Source organism: Schistocerca serialis, chromosome 6 (genome assembly GCF_023864345.2).
Source record: "Schistocerca serialis cubense isolate TAMUIC-IGC-003099 chromosome 6, iqSchSeri2.2, whole genome shotgun sequence".
Lineage (NCBI taxonomy): Eukaryota > Metazoa > Arthropoda > Insecta > Orthoptera > Acrididae > Schistocerca > Schistocerca serialis.
The window spans coordinates 330,172,451-330,190,851 of record NC_064643.1 but is presented as its reverse complement, the minus strand read 5'-3'; the positions used below and the strand labels follow the sequence as shown (position 1 = coordinate 330,190,851).

General features: G+C 38.7%; 1 protein-coding gene across 2 annotated transcripts; it reads right to left on the bottom strand.

Moving 5' to 3' along the window:
• Nucleotides 1-6,237: 6,237 nt before the first annotated feature.
• On the bottom strand, nt 6,238-18,176 carry LOC126484486 (tax1-binding protein 3 homolog). Of its 2 annotated transcripts, none has more exons than XM_050108018.1 (4): nt 17,930-18,163; nt 17,645-17,773; nt 12,077-12,154; nt 6,238-7,017 (listed from the first exon to the last, which is right to left on the bottom strand). In XM_050108018.1, the coding sequence occupies exons 1-4, from the start codon at nt 17,984-17,986 to the stop codon at nt 6,907-6,909; spliced, it is 375 nt and encodes a 124-aa protein (XP_049963975.1). In that variant the 5' UTR covers nt 17,987-18,163; the 3' UTR covers nt 6,238-6,906. The 2 variants fall into 2 exon arrangements, with proteins under 2 accessions (XP_049963975.1, XP_049963976.1); XM_050108019.1 differs by having other exon boundaries at nt 6,940-7,017; nt 12,077-12,138; nt 17,930-18,176.
• Between the last annotated feature and the right edge of the window lie 225 nt (nt 18,177-18,401).

Genomic DNA, 18,401 nt, shown 5'->3' with positions numbered 1-18,401 from the left:
GCAACATGGGGTCAAGCGTTGTCATGTTGCAAAATCTCTTTATCGTGCACCTGTGATTGTTTCACTTGGTTTTAACACCTCATAGTACATGACGCTGACCTGGTCCCACCAAATGCAGAGCATGATCTTGGAGCCGTGAATATTCAGTTTGGCCGTCGATGTGGAAGCATGGCCGGGATATCCCATGGCTTTTTGTGCTTAGGGTTATCGTAATGAACCCATTTTTCGTCCTGGGTCACAATGCGATGCAGAAATCCCTTCCGTTTTTGCCTCTGAAGCAACTGTTCACAAACACACAAACGCCATTCAATGTCTCTTTGTTTCAGCTCACAAAGGACCCAAATTCCTTCTTTCTGAATCATGCCCATAGCCTTGACACGTTTTGAAATGCCTTGCTGTGTCACTCCCACTAATCGTGCCAATTCTTCTTGAGTTTGATGCAAGTCTTCACTCAGCAATATCTCCAATTCTGCATCTTCAAACACCTTCTCTCTTCTATGACTATGCCGGTCTACGACATTAAAATCACCATTCTTCAAGCGTTGAAACCACTCACGACACATTCTTTCACTAATAGCATCCTTACCATACGTACTTGAGAACATTTGATGAGACTCAGCTGCTTTCTTCATATTGAAACAAAACAGTAACACCTCCTGCAAATGACAAGAATTAGGCTCGTAAACTGACATTTTTCAATCAAGAAAAACTGATGCAGACACAAATTGACTAAATTTTGAATGAGGTTATGTTGACCGATTTCCAAGCTAACTGCCTGACGTCTGCGACCTGTTTCTTTTGACCTCTACTTACCACCGTTGTCGCCACTTACGCAAAGTTGTACTCTTGTAGTGTCCTACTAATAACTGTATTAGAGACAGTGGTACACACACACACACACACACACACACACACACACACACACACACACACACACACACACATTTCATAAAGATATCGTACACAGCAATCAAATATTTGACACGTCCCCAAGGAAATGATCCAGCTGTGTCAAGTGACACCAATTCTCTTGGTTTTGTTGTAATGATAGGATGTAATTCATTCAGGGATACCAATTCAAGTGTTTGACTTTCTGACATTTGATACATGTTTTTACTACTCATTGCACTTTGTGGCGCAAATTTGGAAAGTAATAATATGACACAACTTTCTCACTAAACTTCTTTACTCCATAATGACCCCACTTGTTGTGTATAAACCTAATAAAATCAGTTACATAATCTTCACATATACAACCACACCAACAGTTTTATTCTGGCACTCGCCGATGAAATAGCACACCTTTGTATATTGTGTAATACTTACCTGGATTTCCATCTTCCTTGTTATTTGAGTTCCTCCTTTACCTTCCTCCAGTGAGGATCCTTTTCTTGTAAACTTAACAATTCTGGATAAATTTTAAGTAATAGTATCTCAGATTGTAATATCTGCAGTCTGTTTATTTAATTTTGTAAATTTATTTAATCATGGGAGTCTAGAAAGCGCCTTGACTATAATGTTTTGTTCCCCTTTTATATGTCTTATTTCATAACTGAACTCTTGTAAAAATTAGTACCAACAAGCTCTCTGCCATGCATTTTCCCCACAAACAGTATTCAAACTTCTGAAAGGCCCACACAATGGCTAATGTTTAAGAGTTCGGTAGATGAGTATGATCTTCCACACTTGCTGAGTGTTTGGCTCTTTTTGAGATATTCTACCTTCGGGCCATTCCGGTGTTGTTGTTCTGAGTGCCCATGGCACCCCTACCATCCAGCCCCATCTCTGCCCTCTGGGTGTGTCCTTTCCTCTTATATGCTGTCTTCACACACTTTTCTTTTTCAGTGACCACTATACCACTGGCTTTGTTGCTGTCGTATTATTGTGTTTCCAGCAGCTGCAATGGTTGAGCCCTGTCTCCCACTGCCACCAGCACCCTATGAGACATCACATCAGCAGCTGCATTGGTCAAGCTCTGTTTCCCAGTGCCGCCAGGGTCAGTCAATGCCACGTCTGCTGTCAGTACCATCGTGCCTCTGGCAGCCACACTGGTCAAGCACTCTCCCTCATTGTCACGGGTCCTACCGTTGTCCTCGCTCCACTGGCTGCTTCTGTGGTTTCCTTCTGTGTTTTCGGGAGTGTATGTGCGTCTCACTGATTGGCTCCAGTCAGTCATTGGGTTTGCTTCTGTGCACCACTGGCTGGTCATCTTTGGCCCTGTGGTCTCTCCTTCCACTCAACCAGCTGCCTATGTCAGTATGAATCTCCAGCACCACAATTCTCCTACAGTTTCTTCATTTCAAACTTTCTTCACCTCAGGTCCTGGGTTCTGGGAGTAGTCACAGCCACCAAGAGCTACCTCTCCCTTTGTGACTGTCTGCATCGACCTTAGTGAGGTGCTCCTCCCTGTGGCTACCATCCCCAGTTGAAGAACGCCTTGCAAGGTCTTTTGGCTGGTGTCAAGATGGCTTTGCCATCTTTTCCTTGAGGTGGAAGGAAAATCTAGCACATCGCCATCACCAGCCTCTTCAGTTTCCGACTCTACAGCCCCACCCCATTGCAAGCCCGCCCTTGGCTCTTAGGTGCTCCTCCTTTTAGAGACTGTTTTGTGTCTTGCTATTACATTCTATTTTATGGACATGGTACTGAGAAGCTAAATGCTAGCAGGTGAAACCAGAGGCACCATAATTGTTTATAGGCAGTACTTGCAGCAGCAAGGATGCTGCTATCGGGAACTAACTTGCATCCATGGGTCATGTAGGCATCTAGCATCTGCAGATATTCCTCCATCTGCTGTGTACTTAAGTTGTGGCTCAATCTCCAGCAGATTGCACCTCAACCCAACCCAGGCCAAGAGCCAGCCACACCAGGGATGACAGCCCACCGCGGACTGGCCTTGTTACAGTGGACTTTGTCTATGCACTTGCGGTAGTGTCATCATCACATCCAACATTCCTATGTACTTTCTGTCAAGCACATCTGATCAAGAATGATCATTTCAGTTGTCATTTTATAATGTGATTGGACAGATAAAAAAAATCTACTCACCAAGTTGCAGCAGGAGAACACAACACAAAACTTATGCAAGCTTCTGGTGGCAGTGACTCCTTCTTCCGCCAGAAAAGTTGAAGGAGAAGGAAGGACAGTGAAGGAAAAGGATTGGAGAGGTTTGTGAAAGGGATACAGTTCAGAGAAAGACAAACACAACCCCGTGTCAGGGAAGACTTACCAAATCAGATGAATCTATCCAATCACATTATATTGTCAAAAATTGATCATTTCAGTTGTTGTTCTGTTTTATACGGCACTGAACTATGTTGTGATACTGTAATAAAAGTGAACTCAAAAGCTACTTGGAATTGTCACTCAATCATGTGCTTGCAGTCAAAATAAAGAAAACAAAAATTACAGAGAACTGGTATTATACAGCGCATCTCCAACATCCTGGTGAACAGTGCGATGTTATGGGAACAGGCACAGAGGGTAGCAAATGAATTGAGGATTTCTCTGCATCTAATGCAGTGGTTCCCAACCTGGGGGTAAAAACTAAATGATTCAATTGTGTTCCAGTCACAAAACTAATAAATTATTTTCAAAAGATCAATACTATGACAATTTTGTAAGACTCTAATACGATTATATAAGTTACCAACCACTACTTTTTCTCAATTAGTAGCATTAATGCAATGCAGATTACAGGTTCCTCACATAATCCCCTCCCCATACACATGTCACATGTGAAGCAGTAATAGCCTGAAGTCTTCAAATTTCTGCCAGTTCAAGAGTAAGTAGTGCAGCAGTCAAGTGGTTTACAAACAGTAAGTAGAGTGCACACATTTTACCTTGGTTGGCTGTAAATGGGGTTGCAGTATGCAGGACAAGTGCCACAGTGGAGAGAAGTAATGCAGGGGAAGTATGTTTTGCAACAAGTGTCTACCCACACTGTAGATAATTAGCTTTCTTATCTGAAAAGGAGCTGTGATAAAAGTGCTCCAGGAACAGCCTTTCATTCTATAGTTTGTTAGACGCTGAAGTTAGTGATAATGTGGGGGGAGGAGGACAACAACAGATGGCAGGACATAAAAACTGCTGGTAAGTTGAAATAACTTACATAGCACCCTGAATCAAAAAACTTCAATACCAATGATATGGTCTCCTCTTCAAATTACTTCCAAATAAAACATTTACCTTCACAGGTAAAAATTGCTATTGAGGGGTGGCGTAGCAAAGCTCACCTTACCATAATGTTTGGCACCATAGCTGATTGCTCTGTAAAGTTGAGGCCTTTTGGGACTGGAAAAAAAGAAACCATGTTTTTTAAAAATGTGAAAATTCTAAGCACGAACCACAGTGCCAATCATAAGGCATGTCCGATATCACAGCTATCTTAAAAACAAGTTCCACAGCCTGGATACAAAAATGGGAGCCTGTATCAAAAATTTACCTATTTGTCGATTGCTCAATGCAAATCAAAAAAATATATAAAGTTATGAAATGTCCGGTTAGAGTTCTTGTCACTGAATTGCACCAGCAAGTTGCAGCCCTTGGATCTGAAGATTATCTATGCCTTTAAAACACACCATAGAAGAATCATTGCGCAGAAGCCATAAAATGATGGAAGGTGGAGAGAACCCAGTCTCCTTTAACGTATCAATTCCAGATTTTGTGCATTACTTAGCAAACACAAGGATGAAGGTTAACGAATCCATCTCCAACTGCTTCAGGAAAGCTGAGTGTTTTGAAACAGATGAAGGAAATGTACATACAGTGCAAGATTTCCTTAACGTTAATAACAGTGGTGTGACTGTTGAAAGTGTGTTAGTGGAAGATTTGCTTAATTCTCATATGCAGAAAAAGGTGACAGTGCAGGAAGTGGCAGTAGTGATAGTTAGGACAACAATGGAGTGACTTGTACTGCAGTTGTAAATGCAGCAGTGAAAACAAAAAGAAATACATTTCTGCTGCAGATCAGCAACGCTTTCCATTGTACTGTGAAAACTGTAACGAGTTAAAACAGACGACAACTCTGATTCTTTTGTGAAAAAACTTTAAATTTGTTCATATAATCAAATTCATGCAAGACTATTGGTTCCCAACTGAAGGTCAGTACAATTAATAAAATGGGTTGTTGATGTTTTATAAAGTATTTGCTTAAAAAGCAGCTTTCACATTTTACACCAGTTTTTTAAAGTTCCTTGAAAAATGTTAGAGGGGTTTCAATGTGTGTTGTTTGGTCATGCCATAGAATGAAGTTGCCCAGTTTCTTGGTTTATCAAAGTAGACTGCCAAACATACCTGCAAGAATTGGTGTACCATATAACAGCATAAGAATGGTGGAAGTAAAAAGATCCTAATCAAACGGAGACTGGAGGCTGAGACAAGGGTTATGCCTTATCAATGACAATCTGTTTCAATACCAAAAGTAATTGCTGTTGCCAGTGAATGTTAATTCGTCTCAACCAGTTTCCAAGTGAACACTGCAAAGACAACTGCAGACAATGGAGTCCGGTATCTCACAAACGACCATTTCTCACAGTGGCATATAAAACTGCACTTCTGCAGTGAACCAAATAATACAGAAACTGGACAGCAGCTGACTGATTCATTTCAGAAGACCACTTTACACCAACTGTCCAGTGTGTTTAAGCTGCAGAGTGAAATAGGTTAGAGAACTGGGCCAATGTGGTTCTGTGATCTTTTGCAGTTGTTTTTCATATCATGACTTGGGTCCACGCTTATTACACAAAACATATACCGGGATGCTTATTTCAGTATTTCCAGTGAAAGTGTGTTGCCGTTTTTCCTTCATCATGATGCTGAGTATGCTGTGAAAACACCCATCTGCCAACGGGCTAGAGCCATGTTCACAATGTTGCAGGCATATTTTCCTGGTTTTACAATCACTCAGGTGCCATATCACACTTCAACTAGCTCACAATATCACCTGCCATAGCTCTGAAATTTGGTAGTGCCACAGGATCTTATCACCAATGAGTGGTTTCTGATGGATCTAGCATACCTGAAGAAACTTGGGGCCTCCCTTCCTCACCAAATTCACGCCATAATGAAGACTAAGAGGCTGCGTTGCACAGTATTAGCCTGGGGTTGACAGAACTTTTTTTTTTTTTTAAAAAAAAAAGAAAGAGAGAAGATGGAATGAACTTCAAAGGTGAAAGTCCTTAGGAATTCTCACTAAGGGCTACTCAGATTTCCAGAAGTGATAAAGACTCAGAACACTGTAAGATAACACATACTCTATATTTGAACAAATAATGTATAATAATATGAAAGCTATGAACACAACATTACAAAATATTTACTTCTTTTATAAGGTAATCAGATATTCATTATTCCTTAGTCTTCGTACAGTATGATAAATACTTTACACTGCAAACATGAGATGAAATTCATTCTGTACAACATAAAACATTTACCCGAAACCACCACACACACAACTACCAAAGCAACCACAGTAAGTACATTGTGTTTTTGAATACAGAATGTTGTTAGGAAGTTGTCACCTTTCACTTAGATTACTTTCAATATGATATCAAATTTGTGTGTAACAAGCAAAGTCCATCAGAATAAGAATCAAACTATTGAATGTAATAGTCAATATATTTTCCTAATAACCTATTTTACTGGAATACTGATACTTCTTCCAAGCGCCTTTACTTTTAAAGAATTATATGGAATGTTGAATTCCAATGTTAATAGCTTGGCACATTGCAAAACAAAAATCATAAAATATTTGGTATACTGTGACACAGTCATAAGTTAACCAGCCTCTTATGAGTCAATCAAGTTACAGACACAATAAATTAAGAGCATCAACATAGTGAAAGCAGGTACACAAAATGATAACTATGTTCCAACTGGCTTGAACAGTCTGCTGAAGTAGTTCAATCAAGTAGATGTTACACCTTTCCTTGCAACCAGTAAATTCAGTACCGGATGTTTCTTTATGTAATCCACAGCTTTCTTATGAGTAGCCATTGTGAAGTCATACCCATTGCACTGGAAAAGACACAATGAACATTAATTATTATTAATATTCTTAACTTACACAGATATTCTGGTGCGTGGGTCAATGACTTGCTGAAGAGCACAAAATACTTGTTCAAATATGACAAGCGTGTGGGTATTCAAAAATAGGGCAAAGCACTGGACATTTAACTGAAAACAGGTGTCAAGCTTCCCAGAACAAAAGTTATAAAAGGATTTAACTGAGGTCTAAACAACCAACTTTGGGATCACAGCAAGTAACTTACGTTTGGTTTTTTTTCCCACTTATATCTTATACACTTTAATCTACAGATCCACAAAAAACATATATGCCATCACTGTTATCAATGAGATGTTAAAAAACCACAAATTAAATGACATATGAACAAAGGAATCATGACTAAAATGAATTTTCCACAGTCAAGATTGCATAAAATGTTTCCAGAGAGTTCATAGCACTGCTGCCAGTTTCAGCTGCGGGGCCCTAATGGTTAGAGGCGAAAGCAGTAGCCATCTATATAACTGTGACAACACTGAGGTGTTCACATTACAAAAATTGCATTCTATTATTGGCTGAGGTAGGCCCGCAAAGCTGCCACGCCCAGTCCTCTGCAACTGTCAGGGATCAACTTAATCAACTATGTTGTTGTTGTGGTCTTCAGTCCTGAGACTGGATTGATGCAGCTCTCCATGCTACTCTATCCTGTGCAAGCTTCTTCATCTCCCAGTACCTACTGCAGCCTACATCCTTCTGAATCTGCTTAGTGTATTCATCTCTTGGTCTCCCTCTACAATTTTTACCCTCCACGCTGCCCTCCAATACTAAATTGGTGATCCCTTGATGCCTCAGAACATGTCCTACCAACTGATCCCTTCTTATAGTCAAGTTGTGCCACAAGCTCCTCTTCTCCCCAATTCTATTCAATACCTCCTCATTAGTTATGTGATCTACCCATCTAATCTTCAGCATTCTTCTGTAGCACCACATTTTGAAAGCTTCTATTCTCTTCTTGTCTAAACTATTTATTGTCCACGTTTCACTTCCATACACGGCTACACTCCATACAAATACTTTCAGAAACAACTTCCTGACATTTAAATCTATACTTGATGTTAACTAATTTTTCTTCTTCAGAAACGCTTTCCTTGCCATCGCCAGTCTACATTTTATATCCTCTCTAATTCGACCATCATCAGTTATTTTGCTCCCCAAATAGCAAAACTCCTTTACTACTTTAAGTGTCTCATTTCCTAATCTAATTCCCTCAGCATCACCCGACTTAATTAGACTACATTCCATTATCCTCGTTTTGCTTTTGTTGATGTTCATCTTATACCCTCCTTTCAAGACACTGTCCATTCCGTTCAACTGCTCTTCCAAGTCCCTTGCTGTCTCTGACAGAATTACAATGTCATCAGCGAACCTCAAAGTTTTTATTTCTTCTCCATGGATTTTAATAGCTACTCCGAACTTTTCTTTTGTTTCCTTTATTGCTTGCTCAATATACAGATTGAATAACATCGGGGATAGGCTACAACCCTGTCTCACTCCCTTCCCAACCTCTGCTTCCCCTTCATACCCCTTGACTCTTATAACTGCCATCTGGTTTCTGTACAAATTGTAAATAGCCTTTCGCTCCCGGTATTTTACCCCTGCCACCTTCAGAATTTGAAAGAGAGTATTACAATCTACATTGTCAAAAGCTTTCTCTAAGTCTGCAAATGCTAGAAACGTAGGTTTGCCTTTCCTTAATCTTTCTTCTAAGATAAGTCGTAGGGTCAGTATTGCCTCAACTATAGTACTTTCTAAAGGAACTGCACTCATCAAAAACAACATAAACATTAACTGACAGTTTTGCTAGGTTTCCAGAAACACTTATGGTTATGATATTCATATAAATGAAAAATAACTCAAGTTACAACTCTAAGATTTGGTTACAATCTACGCAGAAACTGACAAGAGATGATGTGAAGAGTACCGAGAAAATTTCATAAACAGAGGATGTTGCAATACTGGAGAGAGAAAAGGAGTATCTCTGTATCATCCACAAAATTTAGAAGAAATGAAGTGGGACTGGTAGTCCCAACTTGAGAAATGTGGATTAATATCTCATATTTCTTCTTATTCTTCTGCCACTCCAGGGTTACGCCTAGGCCCTTTCTGGGCTCACCATGTTGTCTTTGATCTTCCCACAGTTTATATCATTTCATACTAGAATAATAATTATTTCATTCGTCACAAGACAGGAAAAATTCATAAGATGTACACACTAGTAAATCCTTGTACTATCCTGCACCAGAAAAAATACAGTGTGTACAAAAATTAATTCCAATTTGTTCCCTATATATTACAACTCTCCTCTTTCAGTGTTTGGAACAACTGACATTAGTATTTTAGGGCCAGGAAAGCTAAGTTACACCCATATTCTCTAAATTTCTCTCTCTTTCAGTTCATGTAGATTGGTTAGTTTGATGACTCCCTACGAGTTTTGGGTTCATTGGTATGTATGGCAGTCCATGGGAACAGGCATCAGCTGCCATTCTCTTGTTCTTGTTGGACATCTTTGATGCTTTCACTCTTGATCTGGACTTCTTACTAACTGAACATTCAGTTACATATATGCCACTTACTCAGTCACCTGTATTAATCTACATTTTATAGTTTAACAGAGTACTCTTTTGCTGAAAGCTTTTCCCTGCTAAGTGGGCTTGAACTGAGAAATAATTAGGAGTTAATGTTGTTGTGTATAACACTAATTTCCACTGTTGGTTTTAACAGCAAGTGCTTGCCTATAGTTTATGGGGTCATCCCAACCCACCCCCAGAAAACAGCCGTACATTACACATTATTGTTGACAATGATGTCCTATACCGTTGTTCTCCCCACAGGACTCGCAGAAGCAAAAGAGTTAGTGTTTATCAACTTTTGCTTTAATTGGCTGGGAGCAAATATCGAGTTTTGCAAAGATTTTTAGTTTTCAACACCCTACAGCAGCAGGGAATATCAGATTTTGACCACAATGTTTTGACAGGTGATGCATGACAACATGTTTGATTTGTAACTACAAAAATCTGAATTTTGAAAAACTGAGCATTGACTGACTTACGAAAAAATGCTCCTTATATTAACACTGGTACAGCTCTGGCATGGAGCAAGATGAGTGTTGTTATGACCCCTCCACCCACCACCACACACTTAGAGCAAGATGAGTGTTAGTATGCGCCCCCCCCCCCCCCCCCCACACACACACACCAACAGCAGCAACTTAACCAAACTGTTCAATGGTAAGCGCTTAACTCATTGGTGTTAACTTGTGCAGTAAATATAATGGAAGAAAATTACCAGCTCACTTGCTATTTCCTAAAGACTGCATCCATTCAGGCTATTCAAGGAAGAGACAGAATACACAGATACAATATGCAGGACCTCAAAAGGGTAAGACACTTGATTTACTAAATAGTATGTGAAAGTATTAGAGAATAAATGGTTAGGCACTCATTAATATCAACAAATAGTTAAATACTTGTAAAGAAGCAATATTATGTTATTACATTAAATTCGTCCAATATTGGTTATAGCGTATTTCGATAAAGATGAAACAGACATTATTCACAAATCCTATGGCCTGTCACTATAGCCTAAACAAAGATGAAGACATTTTAATAAATAATGTCAAACTGAACAGATCTTGAAATGACAGACAGAGTGGCCTAACCCAAAGGGAACCTGTCTCCTAGTCATTAAGTAACCTAAGTGTGAGAAGTCATGTATACCATCTTTCTCTAAATTACAAAGGATAACCAGAAAGGCAATGGGCAGGGACAGCAATGTCATACTGTTGTCTGAATGTTTGTACTTCGTCAGCATCCAGCCACACCAGCATGAGGTTCATGTTGTTTCTCGTTATTTCACAATAAAAGTTTTAAATGTGTGCCACAACTGAAAACCCGGCAAGCTGTGCAATGTCGTCAGTAACAAGGTTTCTGTTCACGAAAAACATACACCGATTGAATTTTATCCAACTGTGTGAAGTGTACACAAACAACATAATCACTGAATGTGGAATGCGCCAATGGTGCATTAGGTTTAAAAGTGGCTGAACTAATGTTCATGATGAAGAGTGATGTAGATGACCAAGCACCATGGCTGAGGAACTGCTTGCACAAATTTATGAAAGATTCAAGAAAACTGCTGATTCAAAAAGATGGAGTTTTCATTCAGTTTTTCACGAAGTTTGCTCCATTGAAGTGTTGCACAGAAGCTAGACTACCACAAATGTTGTGCAAGATATGAGGTTGTGACTAACTGAAGTCTCAGGTGGCAGAATTTTATGGCAATGGAATTTCATAACTTGCTCATTGCTATAATTAAATTTGTGCGGAGACTACACTGAAAAACAGTATTCAAGTGGCACTTCAAAGTGAATATAACATTTTTTTTCCTACTTAGTTTTAATACTAAAACATAATCTACTTTCTAGATAGCTATTGTATGAAAATTTTGTTCTGTGCGTTATTGATTGTTAAATGGTTTGTGGATCACATTTTCTGATCAGAAATTCAGAAAAAAATATTTACAATATAACGTTACAAATTTTCAAAATACTATCTCTCTGAAACCACGTCAAAAATGTCTGTCTGAACTTATTTAGGGAAGTCGCTGTGCACTGTGATAGCCTCTTCATCGGATGAAAAATGCTGCCAATGAATGTTTTCGTTTGTCTTTATGAATAGGTAGACGTCACATGGGCCCAAGCCAGATGAATACGGTGGGTGCAATAACACTCACACTTTTAAGAAGATGCACAGGTGAGGCATTGATGTGATGGGCAGATGGTGCCTACTCTTCCGCTTTGGGTGCTATTTATTTATCATTAGGTACCACAAACAAAACATATATAGCAAGTTAACAGATGCTAATTCCATTCTTACTTGAGTAGCAAGATATGACAAATGTAAAATATTAAAAATGCTTAATAAAATAGTCCAAAAAAACTTGCAAAGAACTCATTTATTATATTTCTACTTACAACATCTTAAATGCTGAACAAAAGTATGTTCCATTCATTACCTGCAATATTTTGTCATGCATCCGAAGGCCTGATTTAGCTGCAGGACTCCCTTCATGTACTTCTGTAACATATATGCCCTAAAAGTAAAAATTATTTAAATTAAGAGTCTTGAATTTATATAAATGTGCTGTTTTAATGGGTTTAAATGTTAATTACAGACAGAATAAACAGCAACACAACATACAGTGATCTGTTGGTATTTTCATCATCCATTGCAATAAAGGAAATAATGTGAAACAATCTTCTTCACTTCTGTTATGAGAAGTAATACACACTGAAAGCTTAATTTCTAAAATATTAATGTGAGGGGACAAGTTAGTTTCAACAATTTTGTGAAGATTTACCATACCCATGTCAACAGAATAAACACTTAACTATACACTGGTGTTCAAAATTAAAGCAACAAGTGGATATTTTGCAAGGTTGCATTTGTTCTGCCACAACAGGTATAGCATAGTAGAAACGATGTACAGAATACAGAATGTAAACAACTGCAACGTGCGTAACAGAAGACAAAAATATTCTTAGTTTTTTCCAACTTAATAGATTTGCCCACACATTCCTATACTGTGACCACCTCTGGCAGCAATATGGGCCTGACAACGTCAGGATATGCTGTGAATGAAATCGTCACTCACGTTGCGGCAATAGCGCCCATTCGTCCTGCACAGCTGCTCGCAAGTCCTGGAGAGTGGTTGGTGGATGCTGATGTGATGCAACCTGCCTCCCTAACACATCCCCGACATGCTCTATAGCATTCAAATCGGGAGAGCAAGCGAGTCATGTCATAAATGCAATATCTTCTGTTTCCAAGAAAACATGAACAACCTGTGCCCTATGAGGTCAAGCATTATTGTCCAGCAGTACGAAGTCTAGGCCCACAGCATCTCGCAACAACTGCACAAGATCCGAAGATCTCATCATGATACCTGACAGGAGTTAAACCTTGCTCAATCACCCGTACAGTTTCACAAAGAGCTGTTCAAGTGGTCAACGTAATCCTTGCCCACAAAAATATAGGGATACCCCTTGATATCAGTCTTTCCACAATTTTTGAGTCCTGAAATCATTTTCCATGTTCCTCCAGATGCGAATCCGTCGAAAATCACTCTCCAGATCAAATCGGGACTCATATGTGAAAATAACATTGGTCCACTGTTCGACTGTCCACGAGGCATGTTGACGACTCCATTAGACGTTCCCTTCTGTGCAGATGCATCAGAGGTACACGTACAGCAGATCTCCGACAGTAAAGGGCCACTCCATTGAAGCTTCCTGTACACCATTTGCCTTGATACAACACATCCAGTGGGTGCTGCGAGGTCAGATACCAGTTGCCATGCAGTACTAAGGCAGTACTGCCGTGTCCTTACAACCGAATAACGATCCCCTCTGATATTGCATGTGGTCGGCCCTGCACTTGTCTTCAGGATACAGTTTCACTGTAAACTGTCACCTCATCTGAGAAACAACAGAATGATTCACATTATGCCATCGGACCACATCAGCTTGTGACTGTCCTCCTTTCATTCTTCCTCCACTGCAGAGAATCTAGTAGGTGGCTTCTCTATGCCTTACTATAACATATATGACTGTGTACACAATGATTATGGCTGTGGGATTATTCGGTAAACACTGCCCCATTTGATAGGTGCCCTGACATCATCATTGGCATGGTTGTCCGTTGACCACAATGCCATCTTCCGTACAGAACACAATCATATGGACATCTATTGACAGTTTTTATGATTATATCGTGAATTAGACATAGGACTGGGAAATAGTGGTTTGTTGCTTTAATTTTGGACACCAGTGTATATTAACATACTGAAGAAAGATACTCATCAATATTAACTCACCATACAGGGGAAAATGATGGACTCTAATATTTTTTGTGATTTTTAATGTTGATTAATTTACAGTATTCACAATACCAAACTATCAGAAACAAGTGATATCAGGAAGTTAATTGCTTGATTATTCCCATGTTTTACCATTTTAATCATTATTGCAAAAAATAAATAATTCTTTCATTATAGCATTTGTGATAGCTTTAATCTGTAAGAGACATTTATCACAGACATTTTTGAGGAAAATTGGTGTTCATGTCACCAGTAACAATAGAAGATAAGAATGGTCAGTGTTGTTTATGAGCCAATTGATGACATGCAACCTTTAAAATCTTAATACTTTCAGAAGAAACGAGCACATAAAAATAAATTTTTTCGACTACCAAAATTTCTGATTTAATTTATGCTGCAATATTATGTCAACCTAACCAATCCATGACATATTCAGAGAAAAACAGTTGTATCTTTCTAACAGCAGCGAAGGAGAGAACAGTTTCTACTCCGGCACTAGAAATTTATTGCCTCTTTATTCCATCTCTTTGGTCACGTGAATGTATCATCCCACTACCTATGCAAAATTGACTTGCTGCCAACTTACAAACAGTAAAGAAACACTACTATTAGTGCTGCTGGCCCCAATCTAGACTTTAACAAAAATGTACTTATGGTATAGCCAGCATGTTTGTTGTCTGCTGAGTTTGAAACTATCGGTGCAATGAATGATGCAAAGTCAACACAACAGACTGTGGATTGGCTGTCAGTAGCCATTCAGAATACTCGTTCGTAATTCCCTATGTTTCATATGTAAAGATACCTGGAATTTTAACACTAGGTTAGAATTTAATCAAATTGTCCGAATTTTCAGCAAAATTGAAAATAAGACATACAAGTTGGTTATTGCAATGATGAACCTATATCTTGACTATGCCACAGATTAGAGCAGACTCAGTTTTCATTCCATAGTCCCAAAAAGAGATAACTCTCGCAGGTGTGGTACAAGTCAGATAGTATAAATTAATAAACATAAAACATTTGAATATAAGAGTCACTACCATGATCATTTGTCAAGAGTGTGTCAAAATATGTGAATATGTTATGATAAACTGGAACTGCTAATATTTACAGAAATAATACACTGTTAGAATGAAACATACTAAATTTACATACTAAATTTATCATACACAAAATACCTAATCTTGACTGTTGTGACCAAGTGCTTCAAATGGTTCAGATGGCTCTAAGTACTATGAGACTTAACTTCTGAGGTCATCAGTACCCTAGACTTAAAACTACTTAAACCTAACTAACCTAAGGACATCACACACAACCATGCCCAAGGCAGGATTCGAACCTGCGACCGTAGCAGCAGCACGGTTCCAGACTGAAGCGCCGAGAACCGCTCGGCCACAGCGGTCGGCACCAAGTGCTGTCAGAACTGAAATATAACAGACATTTTTACTTAAGCTGATCTAATAGTCCCTGTTATGATATAAGACTATAGAGTAGAAGGACTTGGCAATCAAAAAGTCTTTCAAACTCTGTTTAAACTGTGCTTTGTTTCAACCCAAGTTTTTAATGGTTGCCCGCAATTTACTGGCAATGTCTGTTCCTGAATATTGGACCTGTTTTTGGACCAAGATAACTGAGTGTACATCTTTATGTAGTTGTTCTTGTTCCTAGTATTGATACTGTGTTTTGAACTATTGGTTGGAAATGGAGACGTAATACTTGCTAAAAATTTCTTTAAGGAATATATAAACTGAGAAGCAGTGGTCGCAATACCAAGTTCCTTGAACAGATTTGTACATAATGTTCTTGAATTTACATCACAAATGAGACTTTTTGTTAGCTTGGTTTGATGAATTACCCCAGAATATGATCCTATATGACATAACAGAATGGAAGTAAGCAAAGTGTGCAAGGTTTTATATATTTATATCTCCTACATCTGACATCATTCACACTGCAAATAAAGACTTGTTTAGGCACTTCAGCAATTCTGTGGTATGCCCTTCCCAACTGAATTTATCACTGAGTTGTAATACCTGAAATCCAGCATTTCTCATTGCTTACTGCATACTATCACTTTATTGGGTGTGACCAATGGAAACAAACTACTAACAGCAGCAAGCATTGAAAGAGCATGGTACACAGTAAGTGCACTACAGCCAAGAGTGACGTTAATATTGATAATAATAAATAAATCGCAACAGGCAACAGCCTAATCCTTGAAAGTAAGATGATAATGATTAATTGAAAAGGAAATCAATTAAATTTACACTCTACACAGAATACTGCTAGTAAATTATCACTATAATGCTAAGCACTACTTGTGCTTATGCCAGCTACATATAACATAGTAGATAACAAACCACACCGCTACTCAGTTGTAGCAAATAGCTGCTGTATATCTACTATCACTAAGTTTAATATTTATTTGATTACAGTCATGGTTCTCAAAGTAAATGGTTACTGAGATCTGTAACACCAGCAGCTAACATGATTGTTATAAGTTTTTAATGTCCCTTCCCTAGACCATTAGAGAGTAAGTGCTTGGACAGGGATGGGGAGAGAAATCAGCTGAGATCAAATTCGTGGAAGTCCCCTGGCAATCACCCACAATTGTTTTGGGAAGTCTTAAAAAAAAAGGTCAATACAGAAGGGTGGGGGCTCAACTCTGTGCATGCAATGCAAGTACTGTGTCTTTACTGCTAGCAATTGTGTCTGGGTTGCTGAGGATGATTAGGCCCTATGAAAATAACCGGAAACGAGCATGAACTATGGTCACTGGAGCAGACTAATTAGATAAGCACTTGAATGATATGATAATTATGGTTACTGTATACGTATTCATTTTTCTGGTGAGGAAACATCACAAAATTAATGATGTGTCAGAGACGGAGTTAATTATGGTACCATCCAAACTTTTTCTAACAAATTGTCTGCAGAAGTTTAACAATGAGGCCACTTCACTTCACACTGTGAAGAAACAATTTTGGTGAAACTGCAAATGGGTGAAAAGTCCTTCTTTAAATTTTGATGTATCCCACAATGTTATTGCTTCATTTAGAAGAATTATCTTTAAAAATATTCTTAATTACTCCATACACAATTCTATAAGAGGTCACAAAAGTGAGCCAAATATAATGTAGACAGAGAATGTAAGAAAGAATATCATATTCATTACACAATTAACATACATAAGAGATTTAAGTGTGATTCATAGCAGTTACCACCAAAAAAGTATAATATATCCATCTTAAATAACAGCTAAAACGCAGTAAAAGGTTACTTGCATAGTAATGCACATGGGGACAACTAATAGGCCTAATGGTAGGCGTAATATTTATTTCCAAGCATTACAGTTTATACTGAACTGATTTGAAACTAATTTTTAGTAATTCAATGTAACACTAATCTCACTTCACTTTACTGACTACAAAGGGGTGAGGAGGAATAAATGCAACATGCATCAATGCTGCTGTGACCCTCTCTGGAGGTTGTATGCTTTTCAGTGCATGCAATGATATGAAACTGAGTGTTAGGTAATCACATATTTCCATCTGAACACTTTTACGAGAACCATTAGCATTCTACATAAACTGTTAGAACAACAGAAGCATCAGTAAACAAGAAAAGTATTTCGGAAACCAGCCAACGGAACATTGTTTCACATTCATGTTAAAGTAAGTTGCTAGATACGTAACAATCACGTACATAATCCGTGTATCCTTGCGGGCTTTTCCTGTAGTCTTGGTCTATGCCTCCACCAATCTTGAAACCGCATTTTAATACTTCCCGACCTTCACTGTCTATTCCAGGTTCCTTATGCAACGTTATGGGAATCTGAAAAATATTAGTAGGAAGATCACGACACGTTAGAAGACGGCTCCCGATGCAACAATTTCACAGTGTCCCAAACATCTGCTACATAAATAATTTTCAATCTACGACATAAAATGCTAGCAGCATTTAATATTCCAGAACACGCATCTGACATACACTAAGGCATTCCATAGCAGTTCCCGCCTCATGCTGAAATGCCATTTTGGCGCACATTGCATAGCCTGATTTAAAACAACTCTAAAAAGAAGACTGTGTTAAATTTCCTCAACGCTGCCCTCAGCAAAAATCTAACCACCAGCCACGAAAACAAGCACACAGTGTTAACACACACAATTCACAGCTACTTCACAGCAGTACTACGCCCATCTGACAAAGATAACACAACAGTGTATGTCATACGCGCTTCTCCATAAACGAAACCGATGAATCATCGGAAGAACCTCGTTTAAGCGCCCATACGCTCTCGTACAGACAACATATAAAACTAGGCCATAAGGGGGAAAAAAGGGAAATTCTGCTGTCGTTCTGCTACCGGAAAATACAAGTGCGCTTCATTTCTACAAAGCCGTCTAGAGGTACTGTATAACTGAAGAAAAATTTACTTACAAGCGTAATTCGGGGCCTAAAA